This window comes from Corvus moneduloides, chromosome 3 (assembly GCF_009650955.1).
Source record: "Corvus moneduloides isolate bCorMon1 chromosome 3, bCorMon1.pri, whole genome shotgun sequence".
In the NCBI taxonomy this organism is placed as follows: domain Eukaryota; kingdom Metazoa; phylum Chordata; class Aves; order Passeriformes; family Corvidae; genus Corvus; species Corvus moneduloides.
In genome coordinates, this window is record NC_045478.1 from 37,309,452 (window position 1) to 37,325,942 (window position 16,491).

The window sequence follows — 16,491 nt, forward strand, 5'->3', positions numbered from 1 at the left end:
TGTTATGAAACTGGTCATTAAAAGTGTAAACAAAAGCTTATGGTCATAGTGCTGGCATCCTGTAAGTGTATATGCAGTATAAAAAGTCAGATAGAGCTTTCTTATTAAAACAAAAAAGCCAAACCAAACCCCTAAAACCTGACCCCTCCCAGCCAACCAAAGCATCATATGGCACAGTGATAGACTGTAGGTTTTCAAATAGGTATTAAAACATTATTTTCTTGTTAGTGCTTTTTCTGGGAAATGAGATATGAGGGGGAACGCACATAAAAGCAGTGGCCAGATGCAATTAAAAAATGACATGCTAGTAGGGATGACCTGGGGGGATGTGTGTATTTTTTCCCATGGAGAATAAAATGCTTCTTCCTTCTGAAAATGATTCTGAACTTTTCCTCAGGTTGCTGTTTTGGAAAGTAACCTAATTATTAAGTTCTGCTCTTTTAAAGACTGTGCAACTATTGGCAGATGTTTAGAGTGTTCAGTAAAGAAACAAGGTGGTGTTGCCTCTGAGGGCTGAAATGGGGTGCAATTTCATTGTTTTGTGCAGTGGTTTTCATCCACATTTAGTGGCAGATCATAGAGGTTTTTTTGTTGGAAGTACCAGAAGGGAACAGAGTGCTGCTGCAGCATTTACTGTATATCAGCGAGACTTACACTGTGACAGGGTGCTGTGGAACCCAGAAAAGTTTAGAAGGTATTGATTCAGTGGGAATGTTACTTTGGGAGGGGAGAGAGACTGTCTGGGGAGAGCATGGCCGGCCTATTTGGATAATGTGAGCTAGCTTGTGAAATCTAGTAATTAACGGAAGCATTTGAGGGTACTGATGATTTGATGGTCAGCAGTGAGGGTTCATGGTTGTCTTAACTCTTAAGACTGGGCTGGTGCTGGGAGTGGTAGGCAGCCACCTTCCTTCAGCTGTGTGGTCTAATCTCCATTATGTTGGCAGCAATTGTACTTGAGGCTCTATAACCAAGTAACCTGAACAAAATAAGGATTAACTTTCAGCTGGCTGATGGACATGTTTGGGTGACAAATGCTTGCTAGGAATGGGGTGGAATTCCTCTACCTGAGATAGAAGGGTAGTGGAGCAATTTGGCTTTTTCCAAAGCCAACAGGCTAATATTGCCACTGTAGTGTCACTAGGATTATGACTGGTAACTAAGAAATAAGAATTGTGACTAAATTTTTATCAGTGAAGAAAAGCAAAAAACATGATTAAGGAAAAATTCTTAGACTCCCTTTCATGACAAGGAAGAACACGCAGTACGCAGAAGGATGATACTCTCCAAAAGGTATCATTATCTGTACAGCAGATAATGATAGTAAAAGTGAATTTTGTTAGTAAAACTGAATTTGTATGCCTATGAATTGAAGTGTTGTAGTTCTTGATTCCAGCAAAGGAGGAAGCTGAATTTAGAATGATGCGTAGCCCGTGATTGTATTGGATTTTGTGGCAAGCCTTTGGTAGTGAGGGGCTGCATGGCTGCCCCTCCTAGATCAGGAGCTGCAGTGCTGACTCTTGATGTCTACAAAGCGTTTAATCAAACCTAACCTCCTCAATAATGACTTTCTCCACTATGATTTGCTGCTGGACACTGGCATTGTGATCCAAAATTGAGAGAAAAGTAACTTTTGCTTCTGTACAGTAGCAAATCGTAGGTCTTCAGCATCTGACAGTTAACGTGTCTTCGTGGGTTGACACAACCAACTGTTTGGCTTCAGCTTGCTACTAAGGACTGGCTCCTTTTGTTGAAAGGGTTTTCTGCTTTGACAGTCACTTTTTCTTGTGGCTTCAGATTTTATTGGAATGACTGATAATGAACTAATTTTAGTTAATGTAGCAAAGACTACAGTCTAAACTAGAAGTTCACTTAGAAAGGTCTCTTGTTTTAAAAAGTTATATTGAATGAATCAAGACAAAAGTTCTGTATGGCAAATTGAAAAGAAAAAGGGAGATAAAGGTTATTTATGTGGAAAAGGCTGGAATTAGGTTGGAAAGGTAAAAAAATTGTCAGGGAACAGTGATTCAGTGGATGAATCAGTTTTTAAACTTCTTTCTCCACTCCCAAATATCTGTAAGAGTATTAGCTGATGAGTGTTAAGGGTTATATTACCAACCTCACGCATCCTTTTAAGCAGTTCTTAAGTCTGCAGAATTGACAGCAATCTTGGAATATTTATTTGGCTACTGTACTTTGCAATCTTATTGCGTATTGTTTTTCAAAAGAAGGATAGAAAACAAATTTCCACAAACTTTCATAATATTTATATAGCTGGAGAGATGCTGATGTTCTGCTTTACTTCAAGATTGGTATGAAATAGAATTACTGACTTTCATTTTTTCAGAGCTTTAGGCATTCTTTTGATTCATCTGAAATGTTTGTTCATTCAAAATAAGGGATTTGTAGGATGTTGGGTGAAAGATGTGAGAAAATCTTAATAAAGAAAGATTTATTCCATGTCAGAAGCATTACATTATGTCTCTGTAGGCATTTATAGTGGATAACTCACTAGTAGCTATTTGAATAATTTAAGAAAACCAGTGTAAGCAGAAAACTGCCATGGCAATCTACTCTGGTATATATACCAGTAGTGGTATATAAGAAATTTGATCCTAATTTAGTCCATGCACAAATTGCATATGCAGCTGAGATTTAGTAACCTGAATGTATGTTTCGAGGCATAACTGAATGTATTTAGATGCTTGACTGTTCCAGCAGAGTTTATTTATACCTTTGGAGATAAATTCAGTTAGAAAGAAGCGTGGCTGAACTGGAACATATTGTTTAAACCTTTAACTTTCAAGCGATGTGTGGATAAATACTGTTTATTGAAAGCTTTCCTTTATTTAAAATTATTTTGTGTCTGTTATGGTTGAATTGACAGGCTGTGATCCTGCCCTTAGTGAAAAAGGGAATGTTAATAGCAATGTCTGTTCCTTCAAGCAGCAATTGACTGCACTGTCAGAGGGCACTCTTTATCTGGTCTCCAGCTGTCTTGTACTGTCTTGTACTTCAGCTGTGTTTTTAATCTAGGATATCTGGAAAGAGCAAAATGTTATAAGGAAACTGTAGTACAGATAAGTTACTTGAAAAAGGATAATTCATTAGGTGAAATTGCTGAAATACTCAACGTGGTCCTTAAATGGCTCTTGGGGATCACTGGGCAAGGAGATTGGACAGGCTGTCTTGTTTAGAGCCCCTCTAAAGCTTTTCTTGTGTTTTTTTAAAGTCCAGGGATTGTTACCTGTTTGTGAACTGTAGCCCTAAGCGTAAAGTTCAATCAGGTGTACTGACTTGGGATTCTCTTTGATGCTGTTGGAAGAAAGAGTAAGAAAGCAATGGCAGTGATCACTTGAGCTGCAGCAATGCTAGAATTTCCTTTACATTTTGATTTGTATTTAATGGACACTTAACTGGAAACTTGCATAAGCCTTCCTTCAGGCAAGATTCATTTTAAGAAGAGTTGTGTTGACTCAAGAAAGACTTTTGACGCACATCAGGATTAAGACCATGCACAAGTGATAAGCATTTATTAGACATTTTCTGATAGTCCATTCCTGTCAAATGAGAATCAACATGAGATCGAAGTCAGGAAGTAAAGAAGCATCTGCTGGTGCAGTGGCAAAACACAAAAGATAAAGGTGCTTGTACTTCTAACTCTTAAGACCTTTAACAGATAATACAATTGTAGACTGACTTAGTTGAAGGGGAGCTCTGGAAGTCATCTGATCTAACTTCCTGCTCAAAGCTGTTCAGTCTAGGTTTGAATACCTCCAAGAACAGTCTCCCTCTGAGCAGCTGCCCCTGTGTTTGACCAGACCATCCTTATGGTGATGCCTAGTTGGAATTTCCTTTGCATCTCATCCTGTGTCATGAGTAGCTCAGCTATTTGTGTGAGCAACATGAGTATTTTTCAATGCCATGAAAGAAAGGGGAAATGTTACTTCACTGAAATTGCTCCAATGTAGAAAGTGTTGTTAGAACGATGTCATGTTCAAGTATTCTTGTACATGAATCTGTCAAATTTTGAGAGGCTTTACATAAAAATATCCACTGGAACTGCTCGCAAATTCTTCACTGAAACTGGAAATGACACAGTGGGATTATTGTAGGAAAGTGGCTTCGTCTCCCTGCCTTTTTTAAAAAATTACTTGGCTTGTTTTGGATGTATGAAGTTTAGATAATGCTGTGTAGGAACCCAGAGTGCCGAGAATATTTCTCTGCCTGTTTTTAAGGGTTCTTACCCCCCTGAACAACACTGTTTTAGCCTCAAACCTTGGAAAAAATTACCAATGGTCAGACAAGAACTAGAAAATACAGTGGTGTGAATTAGGTGATAGACTACTGTGTAAGATTGTCACAGGGTGAAAAATTTAGAAGTTTTGGGCTTCTCTTTGTACTAAATAGATACGAGTAAAAAATACCAAAATGGAGGATTGTTGTTATTCTCTAAACCTTCTTCTCCTTCTTCTACTACTCCATGTTCTGCAGTAAAAGTAGTTTGGAATGATTGGATAGAGAATTCCGCAGTTCCTGCCCATGTTACTGAATAATTGGTAGGAAAGTGAAAATAATGTACGTTTTTAGTAACTATTGGTTAAAATATCTTTAAAAGGCTGTGTAAATCTTGATAGAGAGGCCTCATTCCTGCTTTTCTGTGCTCTATGCTGTACCTGGGTCATGCTAGTGGCTCTGTTCTTCTGATAAGACTTAATAAACAACTATCTGCAAGCATTGAAACTCAAGGAAAAGTCTTGGTTTATCTTTGAAACTCCTTGCAAGGACTTTCAGCAAATTCTCTCCCATCTGGAGGGACTTGATTTACGGCATGGTACAGTGTCAGTTGGTGCCCCGTGCTCGGCCTCATCGGAGCGAAGCAACCCAGATTTTGTTGCTTGTTAGCTTTCTTTCTTTCTTCTTTCTTTTATTTTTTTTTTAGTTCTTTGCAGAGCTGAACTTCCAGTACCTGATAGCCCCTGAAAGTTCCCGTGACTTACAAACCTGTTTAGGCAGTGTGGTGCTGTGATCACACTGATATTCCAGGTTAGAGCTAAAATACTGCAGTGCTGAAACAAAAGCCTAACTGAAAAATGCTCTTCTAAAGGTAGAGGAAGAAAAACTACTTCAGTCATCTTCTTTATTGAAGGCTGCTATAAGCTCCCTGGAGCTTTCTTTTCTCCAGGCTGTAAAACCCCAACTCTCTCAGTGTATCTTCATAAGGAGGGGTGCTCCAGCCCTCTGATCGTCTTTGTGGCCCTTGTCTGGACTTGCTCCAGTAGGTCCATATCCTTCCTATGGGGGGGACCCCAGAGCTGAACACGGTACCCCAGATGAGCTCTCACAAGAACAGAGCAGAGGTGCAGAATGACCTCCGTCAGCCTACTGGGTGGGTGTGGATAGTCTGAGGAGTGTGCTGCTGTGCTGGCTTATGTTTCATTTGCTGGTTTCAGTCTGCCTATGTGTACCCATGCTGTACTTGTATGGCAAACTCAGTATAGGTGCAATGCAGTACAAGGAGTTCTGATAGTTTTTGGTACTTTTCTACTTCTTCCCAGTCAATAACTCAGAGGCTCTTAAAGTAAGATTATAATTGAGTCTTTAGTCCAAAATTGTAAAAATTATTATAAGTAATTATACAAGAAGCATTTATTTATTGTCTTTTTATAAGTACATAGTGAAATACACGCATTTCTCTCTCTCTTATTGAAAGATATATAATAATAGAATGACAGATTGGGACTTAACTAACATGTAAAATCATGTTTTTAGGACTGTTTTACAGAAAATGCAAGTTGGTTTCTAAGACAGAAGTTACCCATGACACCAGACTCTTCTGCCTAATGTTGCCTAAGGGCACACATCTCCATGTTCCCACTGGACAACATGTTTACCTCAAACAAATTATTGCAGGTAAGAAAAATTGAGAATGTAGTAATGGATATATTTACATAAATCCTTTTCATAGTGTTGGGAGAATGCCAAGTCCATGGCCGCTAATTCCCTGGTTGTTGTTAGCAAGTCTCTGCTTCCAGGATCACAGTAATGATGCTTAATAATGAACTGACTGGATTAATATTAACGAAAATCTAACTACTGAGATGACTGGCATTTACTGGTGACCTTATTGTCTCCGCCTTCAACTCTCCCTTTAAAACATTCTCTCTACCAAAGTAGTGTTGTTCATCTTTGAAGTGTGGGAAGCTTACTGTATGTGTGTGATGTTTCATTAGTCAGTTCCTTTTAATCTGCAGCTTTTTTGAAATGAGGAGGGTACTGTTGCAATTTTTCCTTCTTTTTTTTTTCTTCTGAGGGATTTATAGTAGTCATGGTAACACTGCTTTACACTCCAGTTGCGCAGTATTAACTATAACGTGAGGTTATGAGAGGAATGTGTTTAGAAAAGCGCGTGTGCTTTTCTTCAATGTGCTATTCAAAATTTTGTAAAAGGTGAACTCAAGAAAATGGAAGGTCAAAGAAATAGCCAGTTTATTATTTTAAAGGGTACTTCTTAAAATTTGCATATTAATAGTTATACTGGTCACTGTACTTGGATTGCACTATACATAGTAGAGACTTCTCAGAATTTTTAAAAATCCATTAATTAAGAATTGTTTTGACCTCCTCCTCCTCCCTGCCTCATTCTTTACTAGTGTCCGGCTCTTGAGATCTTTTTATCATACAACAGCTTTTTGAAATGATACTGCAAGAAAATACAATTGTGCAGTACTAAAAACCTGCTGTTTAAATTTAGAATAAATCAAGCTGTGATACTTGAAAATCAATGAAAATGTTTAGATTTTCATATTCTTTGGGGATAACTGAAGATCTTCTCATCCTGTATCCTGAATCACTAAGTAGCATGGAAATAATGTACTCAAGTTTTTAATTGGAAGTAGAAGGCTTCCAATTCTGAAATAAAAACTGATGCAGTGGAAAGTAGTAAGTTGCACAAAAGCATGGGATGGTGTTATTTTTATGGTATATACAGGTTATTTATTTACTCTTTGTTTATTTTGGTATTTGTTTGTAGTATCTGGATGTAGAGTACTTCTCATGTTATTTGAGCTATCTTTCTGTCTACTTTCTAGGGACAGAGGTAGTAAAACCATACACACCTGTATTGCCTTTTTTGCCACTGGATTTCCAAGAACCACCTCGCCATAATGGTGTGCATATATATTTAATGATTAAAATTTATTCCCGTGGACTGTTCACACAGGCACTTGACCACCTACAAATTGGTAAATATGCATTGAGGGGTTTTGTATTTGTTTTTGCAGCAATTGCACCATCTTCAAAGATTCACTGTCTGAGTATTGTGATGTTCTTATTGTTTACCTACCCATACACCAAGACTTAAAACTTCTTTTAAACCTTATTCTCCATTCCCTGAATGTAAAGGCTTGTCCTCACTGTAACTAGGAGTTGCCCATTACAGACAGCTCTCCTGACTGATGTCTGTGAACTGTGTCACGCATTATAGTTGATGGCTTTGATGCCATATGCTCTGAGAACAACTTCTTGTACTTTTGCATAAAGAAGGGAGGTCTGGTTTATGGGACTTAGGGTGCACTTCCTTTTCCATTTCAGATATGGAGGTAGATTTTTAACGCTGACTTTGCAAATGTTTGTGTACTCATATTGTGTAAAATCCATCAAGACAAAACATTTTAATTATACATCTCTTCTTTTAACAAGAATGTTCCTTATGTAAAGTGTATAGTACCTTTCTGAAAGAAACCCTAGTATTACAAAGATGAAGGCAATATGAAATGGCCTTTAAAAAATCAGAATGCTAATTAGCTTGTTTTCAGCAAATAATGTTTACCTTTTAATTTTTTTATTTTTTAAATAAAGGAGACTATATTTTTGTCAGCAATCCTGAAGGCAACTTCAAGAAGTCCCAAGTTCAAACTTCAGAAGACCTCATTTTATTGGCAGGAGGCACAGGCTTCACACCAATGGTTAAGCTGCTGAATTTTGCTCTGACTGAAGTTAGCTGTCTCAGGTATGTGGGCTTCTTTACACACAAGCCTCAGTGTTAATAAAACAATTAACAAATAAAATGGTATGAAAATATTTTTCTTGAACTTACACCAAAAACTGGCATGCTTTAGGGAAGAATCTGTCAGAAGCTTAGGCAACTTGCACATATTTGGTTACATACATCAACATAATGGACCGATTTGCGTTTTGGAATTTAGTTGTGGTGCAAATGAGCTCACTGAGTAGAAACTTCGAGGAGGTTTTTTTTTTAACTAGCTTCACATTTGAGTGTCTTTTTTTAGTATAGCAATGTTACAATATAGATACTGGGTTTTGGACTGAGGAGAGCTGCAACTGTTTGCTTATAGCTTCTCTCTGATACATTAAAATAGTTAGCCTGTGGTTTTCACCTGCTACCCACCAGTAACACATTGTTACCAGATGAGTTCCAGTTTTCACAAAAGACTTGTATGTCACTTATGTAAGTACAGCATTAAATGTTCAAGTGCATGAAAAGATGTGTATTGCATATGCATTCTGTACTCTGTAAAATCTACAGAAGAAAGCACTACTTGTGTTTGGTCAAGGGAATGGGTTTTTCTGTCCTTCAGAACTGTAGAATGAGTACTTCTGCTTTTGAAACAACAGAGGGAGATTAATTGTTCACTAATCTACATACTAGAGCTACAAAGGATGACATGTCCTGCAAAAGTTTGTTTCTTTAAAAAACCAAACAAACCCTAAATCCGGACACTATACCTATATTGTTCTATTTCAGCATTTACATATAATCCTGTTCTGTGAGGAGAGAGACCGTACTGTTCGGCTCTTCCAAAATGTCCTGTATTGTCAGTAGAAAATAAAAAGTGGCTGACTGGCTTTGTGAATCCAAAGGATGAGTCGATCATCTGACAAAGTGCTTGGGAGCACATTTTTAGCTCTTTTCAGCGCAATTTCTTATGGGAACTCAGTGTTAGTTCAGGGTGCAGCAGCATCTGTTTCCTTACTAGTCACAGTAAATTAATTTTTCCTTCTTGCTGTGGAGGCTGGTTGAATGACTTGAACTGAGACAGGTTCTATTTATACATAAACACTTTAAACCTTTGTTTTTCTGACTGTTCTAGGCAATTTAGTTTCTTGGCCTTATATTTGCTCTTTAACCCTCAGTTTATTTTTTGGGAAAGTACTACCAAAGTGTCATTAATACATGTATGTTTATCTGTATGACATATGTGTGTGTATATGTATATGTATAAATACAATATATATTATATATATATATGTATATATGAACAATATAAATATAATTTGCATAGAATTATCTTACTTTGCAAAGTAACTGTTGCCATAAGCTTGGATTGCCCATGCTAAAACACAAATTGCAGAAAGCTGAAGAACAACCTGTACAATGACAGACTTGTCACCTTGTCTGGTGACAAAAAGCAACCTCTCTCTGGAGTGCTGGGTGAGTGCTGCTGAAGCTCTGGGGCTGCACTGTGAATGCTGGAGAATCTTCAGCTTCCCTGGGCAGCATTTGCTGTAATGAGCCTGGATAATTGGATTTTCATTCTTACTGTCTAGACAAAGTCCGCCTACTATCTTGTAAGTCTATTTGTTTCCTATTGTAAATGGGCAAAACAATTTGTTCTCTTCATAGCTGCACTATTCTTTTGTGCATCAAGTCATGATGCTCTTTCTTCAGCCTTGTTTCCTCTTACAGGCCAAATTGTATTTGGCCAAAGAATTAACTATAAAAGAATATTGGTCCTTTATGCTTGCTTTTTAAGATGAGGTTTTTTTGCTCCTTTTACGGTTGTGTATTACTGCAGTCAGGTAGGTACATTTCTTAAAAGAAGACTGAAGCACAAAGGCACTAAACACTAGGTAGGGGGCTAATGGTCTTCTCAATATAGGATGCTTGTAGTCTATTCTTGAGTGTCCTTGATAGTTGTATCTTACTTTGTCTCCAGCTTTTCATTCCTAAATAACCACTCTGTTCTCATATTCACTTTTAATATAGTATCCCACTTTCATCATCATTCTTGTTTGGAAGGTGATTTTTTAACTTGCTGTCTCCTTTTCTTCCTCTTTGTTAAAGTCCTTTGAGGGTCTCTAACTCCTCTTTCTGAACAGTTTTCATAAGACCGTTCATACCAGGTTTTTTTAGTTTATTAAAATCTACATCCTTTGAAGTAGTTTCCAGTATGTTAGATTCACTCTATTTCCTTCCAAAGGGCTGATGAAGCTTCTTATTTGTTATCTAAATTTTAGTCATCATTCTGTCAATCACCTTTTCTTTACTGGTGGGGACCATATCTAAATTTCCACTTCTTCATTTTAGCTGTGCTCTCTCTTATTTCCAGCAAAACTGCAACCAGTTCATTCCAAGTTTGGAGTTTTCTCTTCTTTATAGTGCTAAGTACTGAACAGAACTGCAGCAGATATATTTGTCTACCCCTGGGAGTACTAGTAAGGGTGTCTCAAAACATTGTTCTCCAAATAACCAATTTCTACTTTTGTGCCCAGTGAACAAAATGCATGACTTTCCTATGCACTTTTTATTGACATTTCCCCCACCTGAATAACACTTGATGCTGTGGTGCACCATGGCACCATTGAGAGCACTAGGTTAGTGTAGTTGGCTTTATTTTCCATGTTTTCAGAGAAGTGGCCTGTGGGAAGCATGTAAAGATTCTGGCACATTCTAGCTTCTGAACAGGATGATTTTAGTGTTTAAAGATGTAGCATAGCTGATTTGGGGCTGTTTTGTCTATACCAGGCAAGTTTTCCAAAGCTTGTTCTGTGTGTCTCATTTTCACTTATAATGCATCTGGAAACAAACAAAAAATGTAATTAAAAGGTATCTGTATGATGCATTAAGTTCTGATTCTTTAACAGAAACTATCTGCAGTTAATTTTAATTGGTTTTTTCTTTTTTTTTTTTTTTTTTTAAGGACAGTGAAGCTGATCTTCTTCAACAAAACCGAGGATGACATACTTTGGAGAAACCAACTAGAGCAGTTAGCTCTTAAAGATGAAAGGTAATTTATTCTTGTGGAGAACAACTTGTAACCTCTCTGTGTACAGAACAAGTCTTGGGGCTTAGATTAACAGTACGGCATTGGCACCAGGGCAGATTCTGATTCTGTAAGCTCTTAGCTAACAATATAATGAGGGAGTGCAAGGAGATCCATTGGTCGCAGATGCATAGCAGAAGCTATGTTGTTATGGTCTGTAGGTGCCATGGGAAGCCAAGGATTTGACCTGACAGCGTTTAATAGATGGTTATTGGGGATGATATGTTAGATGAGATGGTTTTTAAAACAGAAGCTTTTTGATGCAGGAGAAAATTTGCCTTAGCCTTAACGATAGGAAGCACAGATACGCAAAAAGGAGCACAGAAGAGAAGAGAGCATAATGTACCCCAGGAGCAACATTCCAAATTTAGAGAAGTCTTATAAAAATCTTTGGTGTCACTGGTTATGAAAATGTTTATGTAGAAATTCAAAGTTTAATTAGGCTCATTACTTTAATTTTTTCCTTAATAATTGTTGCATTTTGCCCTCAATTACAATGTAATTGCAGATTAAAATGCAAGTAGTGCACATGTAATGTCAACTTAATTCAACAGGCCATAGTTCTGTCAGGAGACTCAGGATTATCAGATTACCTTTTAATTTCAGTTACTGTGCTGTTATCACTAGATATATTGTCATTGCTCAGATTTTATGTGATAAAAATATGTTTTGTTTATGGTTAATTCTTAGTTGAATTCTTCCTCAGTAGAAACCGCTTGTTCCTTCACAGCATTGAAGTGAAAAATCAATACTATTTCATACCCTAGTGTTGTCTGGCACATTCAAAGCTTTGTAGTCTAGACACTGTGCAAATTTACAATAAAAGGCTTTTCTCTCTTTCAGTAGGAGCCTCAGATACAGAAGTGCTTGGTTTTTACTTAGTTACTATTCTGTTAGTGAGTTTTTGAAACCAACTGTACTGTTTTCTCATTACTGAAATTGTTCTGACATTTTCATGAATTTGGCCAAGCATTCTTATCTCACTACTTTTATATTGAGCTACACCAACATTTGTGTAAGTGAATAATGAAGCAGTAAAATCTGTGCTGAAGTATCATAATTGGTCCCAGATGGGGTTTTTTTGTAAGGTGAAATAGAAAGCTGGAATTTTTAACATTGAAAGATTTGGTTAAATAAATACACAATATTGGAGGTGATTTGACTGACTTGATGAGTAGGAATGACTAAATATCTGTGAGATCTGATACTGCAGTGGGGAGCTGAGCAGAACAGGAAGGTAATCATAGGAAACATCAGTGTCTTGGTCATTAGCATTTTGTGTAGCAGATTTCTAATCTGAGGTAATATTTATGAAATATTCTTCTGCTTACCAGGTTTGAGGTTCAATTCATTCTTTCACAACCAACAAAAGACTGGGTAGGTAGACAGGGGAAGATTTCTTCATCTCTTCTCTCTGAGTTGGTGAAAAGAAGCAGAAAAGACTCCAAAGTGCTTATCTGCATCTGTGGTCCATCACCTTTTACAGAACAAGGAGTACAGTGAGTATTTTAAATGATGAACTGGAAAGTGAGAAATTTTCTAAAATTTGATCACCTAATCAGCTGTAGTGTTTCTGATTTGGTAGTCTTTCAAAAATGGCCTTACGTTGTCTGCTTTACAAGAAAACTTTTAAAATTAAAACAAAAAAAAGGTTTATAAAAAAAGCCACCTTGCGCCATACTTGAGATGTATATTTACATTTATGTGTAGCTAAGTAATATCAGCAATATGTAAGTTTCATGAGTTCTAGTAACTTGTCCAGAACTTTCTAAAAACAGTTCTTTAACTTTTTTTCCCAGGGTTTTAAATGCTGCTTTTAAGTTGATGGTCATAGAAAAGTTGGAATAATAGGAAATAAGCTTTCTTTGTTGGTGTTAGCTTGATAAATTAAGTTACAGAAGTTCAAAGTAGTTGTTCTATCACAAACATCTTTCTTAATTATTTTTTAAACTTAATGCATTTGTGCCTGTACCTAATATTTTCTTATTTTATATGCATGTTTAAAGATAAAAGCTTGTCTAAATTTCTCTTGCCCAGCTTCAAAATACTGAACCAATATGACATCATTTGCATTTCTGCACTCCTACTGAAGTCAAGGTGTATTGACCAATAATTACACCTCCTCTTGAGAAATCTGAAATAATTCAGATGATATCTGTATTTATTTTTTGAAATGGTTTTCATTACCCAAAAAGTTCATGTAGTATATCTGAGCTCCTGGGCATTGATTGTTTTCTAAATGCAGTGGTAAAGTTCATTGTGCATGTCTGAATAAAAACAAGGAAGTGGTGCTAAAGTTATGCTTCATCTGTGTCTGTGGTGGGTTTCGAGTTCCAAATATTAATATTACCAACTTGATTTCTGACTTTCAGATATCTGAAGGATCTTGGATACTCCCAAGAAGAGATACACGCTTTTACTGCATAAACCCATATGAGGATATCAATGTTTGTTTGTATAATTCAGTGTTATTTATTTATCTTCATGAATTTAAATAAGTGAGAAACAATTTTGTAAGACTTGAAATTTCACTCTTGGTACCAAACTGTTTCTTGGAAGACATGTATCTTTGAAAAAAGTTTTATACTGTGTTTTATCTTCTTTTTGTAAATATTTTTGCTAATATTTAAGTCATCCAGGGTATTAATTTATTGTAGAGGCAAGCAAAAAAGTATAGTATACATTATGTCTGGTGTTTCATGTTGTTGGTTCATGAGAATTCTTAAACTTACGACAAGCTCTGATTAAGGTTTTGACTTGATAAGGCTTATTATTTCTTACTGTAAAAAGTCCTAAGAGCAATACTGTCTGAAATTAAATATTGCACTGTAACTCAGGTAATCGGTCATTGAAAAATTTCCCTTTTCATCTGATGTCTCTGTTTGACGTGCAAGTGATCCAAATACATTTTTGGCTTTGTAAACAAAGAGGAAAAGTACCTTTGGTAAAATATAAAATTTATATCAAATAAAAAAAATAATGATTTTACATTACTTCATGTATTTCTGCAATTTTTTTTTGTATTTTTAGTTAATAATGTTATAAAGAAAGGTTTCCATAAGCTTAGTACTCCAGCTGAGAACTCAAAATAGAGCCATGGAGTCTTGGTCTCCCACAAAACTTCTCATATGATCACATGACTGATGTCAGGCATCCCTTGTTATGACACAATCTGAAGATAAAACAGCACATATAACAGGGTCAGGACCACAGAAATACCTAAAAATAGTTGACAGATTGCACTAGTATTAAATACGGTTATTTCCATCAGTGTGGTTTTTTACTCCATTATTGGGAGTAATAATGTGTTATCATGAGGCAGTAATCTGCTGCCTAGTAGGATTTTGGAGGAAAAAGCAGTAAAGCAGCTACTCCTGTTCTAGATGTTGTCAGTAGTGTATGTAGGCGTTGTTTTGTGTGACATCTAGTACTGTTTATGTCTTCCTGTTGTGTTGAATGGATATTTCTTCCTCCTAAGAAGCAAGACTTGTAATTGTGCATTAATACATTCATGAAAAATGTCTTAATGATACCCTTTTAAAATTAGGTTAAAATTGCTATCTGACAGTGACTGGCTGTGCTTAACGTCATCTCTTCAGTGCTCCTCTTCAGTTTATTGGACTTGAAGTTAGAAAAGGATGTGGTTGTCAGTTGTTGCCCATAGGTCACAAGTTATTTCAGAAGATTGTAGTTGAGGAGAGTCATAATTTGGTACCTGTAGTGGAGTTTAGTGGAGGGACACTTTGCTTATCTCAGCAGAAAGTTCACTTTGGAGCTTTGAAGAGTTGCTTGTTTTCCCCAGGACTGGCTCTAAAAACTGTAGGCACTTTGAGGATTTTTTAGATGCAGTTTAGGATTAATTGTCATACTTCTAAAAGTCTCAGATTTCGTTTGGAGTTTTGAATAGATCTGTTATTACTCATAACAGATCTTTGTGTGAGTAGCTCAGCAACAAATGGTCATTTGACATTACTTCAAGTTGCTAATCTAGATGTGATACAACTTGTTAAAAGTGCCTGAAGTGTATCTTTTAAGTTTTAGTTACATTGTTCTAATACTTGAAAGACTTGTTGCAGGTTATAAATTTTGTGCTACATTCCTAAAGTGATGGCCACCAGGCTGAGCATCTAAAAACAAGTGGAAATGTTTTTTGAAGGCAGCAGTGCTCATGGTCTGGCTGTTTGCATTAGGAATCATCCCAGCCTTAATGCAGCAGTTAAAATGGAGCTGCTGGCAGTCGGTTTTTTTCTTGTAATTAACCTTTATTGCTGGCAATGTGATCAAACAGGCACAGGACTTTTTGACTAGAAAGCAGCAGAAGGACCTGGGGATGCTCGTTGACAGTGGCTGAACATGATAGGTGGCCAAGAAGGCCAATGGCACCTGGGCTGTATCAGCAGTAGTGTGGCCAGCAGAACCAGGGCAGTGATTGTCCCCCTGTACTCAGCACTGATGAGGCTGCAGCTTGAGTCCTGTATCCAGTTTTGGGCCCCTTTACTATAAGAAAGATATTGAGGTGCTGGAATGAGTCCAGAAGAGGTTAACAAGGCTTGTGAAGGGTCTGGAGAGTGACTCGTATGAGGAACAGCTGAGGAGGGAGCTGGGGTTGTTTAGCCTGGAGAGGAGGAGGCTCAGAGATTCTCACTCTACAACTGCCTGAAAGGAGGTTGTAACGAGGTGGGGGTCGTCCTCTTCTCCCAGGCAACCAGTGACATAATCTCAAGTAGCACCAGAGGAGCTTCTGGCTGGACATCATGAAGAATTTTTTCAAGGGTTGTCAGCTATTGGAATGAACTGCCCAAGGAGGTGGTGTAGTCACCATCCAATGGAATGTTCAAGAAACAACTCGGCATGGCACTTACTGCCATGGTTTAGTTGACAAGATGGTGATTGCTCAAAGGTTGGAGTTGATGGTCTTAGAGGTCTCTTCCACTCTAAATGATTCTGCGATTCTTGCAAGTTTTCCATGTTCATATGTTAGCTGGTGTTGATAAGGTATAGCACAAAGCAAATTGTGTGACTTACAGAAGAGGCAAGAGAAACAAAGTACTTAAAATATTCACTTGAGTGCTTCTAGTAACATTCCTTCAATACAGTGTTCTGTGGTTAGATGAATATCAACATGTTTTACACACAAAACAATTATCTCTGCCCATATAAGCACTACCTTATAGCCTTTTTTTTCCTTTGTAGGATGATATTGAAAGTACCATGCCTACTTTTGTCAAGTTGAGATACTTTCCCATTCTTTCATCCTTTGCATTATTATGTGTTTAAAAGTTATGGGGCAAGGGGTGAAATGGCAGGAAAAAAATCATAAAGTTTTAAACACCTTACATTTAGTGGTTTTTCTGTCTATTTGATCTCCTCAGAGCAGGATTTAGGTTGAAAACGAGTTGTCTAAAATGACCTGCCTATGGCAGAG

General features: G+C 37.1%; 1 protein-coding gene across 2 annotated transcripts in view; it reads left to right on the forward strand.

Moving 5' to 3' along the window:
- Nucleotides 1-14,059, forward strand: part of LOC116442206 (cytochrome b5 reductase 4) — a 32,897-nt gene extending 18,838 nt beyond the window's left edge. Inside the window, exons 11-16 of one of the 2 annotated variants that reach the window (XM_032104955.1) lie at nt 5,773-5,913; nt 7,092-7,244; nt 7,861-8,011; nt 10,944-11,030; nt 12,401-12,565; nt 13,439-14,059. In XM_032104955.1, the coding sequence (XP_031960846.1) occupies nt 5,773-5,913; nt 7,092-7,244; nt 7,861-8,011; nt 10,944-11,030; nt 12,401-12,565; nt 13,439-13,493 (752 nt within the window). In that variant the 3' untranslated portion in view covers nt 13,494-14,059. The remainder of the gene's footprint in view (nt 1-5,772; nt 5,914-7,091; nt 7,245-7,860; nt 8,012-10,943; nt 11,031-12,400; nt 12,566-13,438) is intronic. The other variant, XM_032104956.1, reaches the window with a different exon arrangement.
- Nucleotides 14,060-16,491: the final 2,432 nt, after the last annotated feature.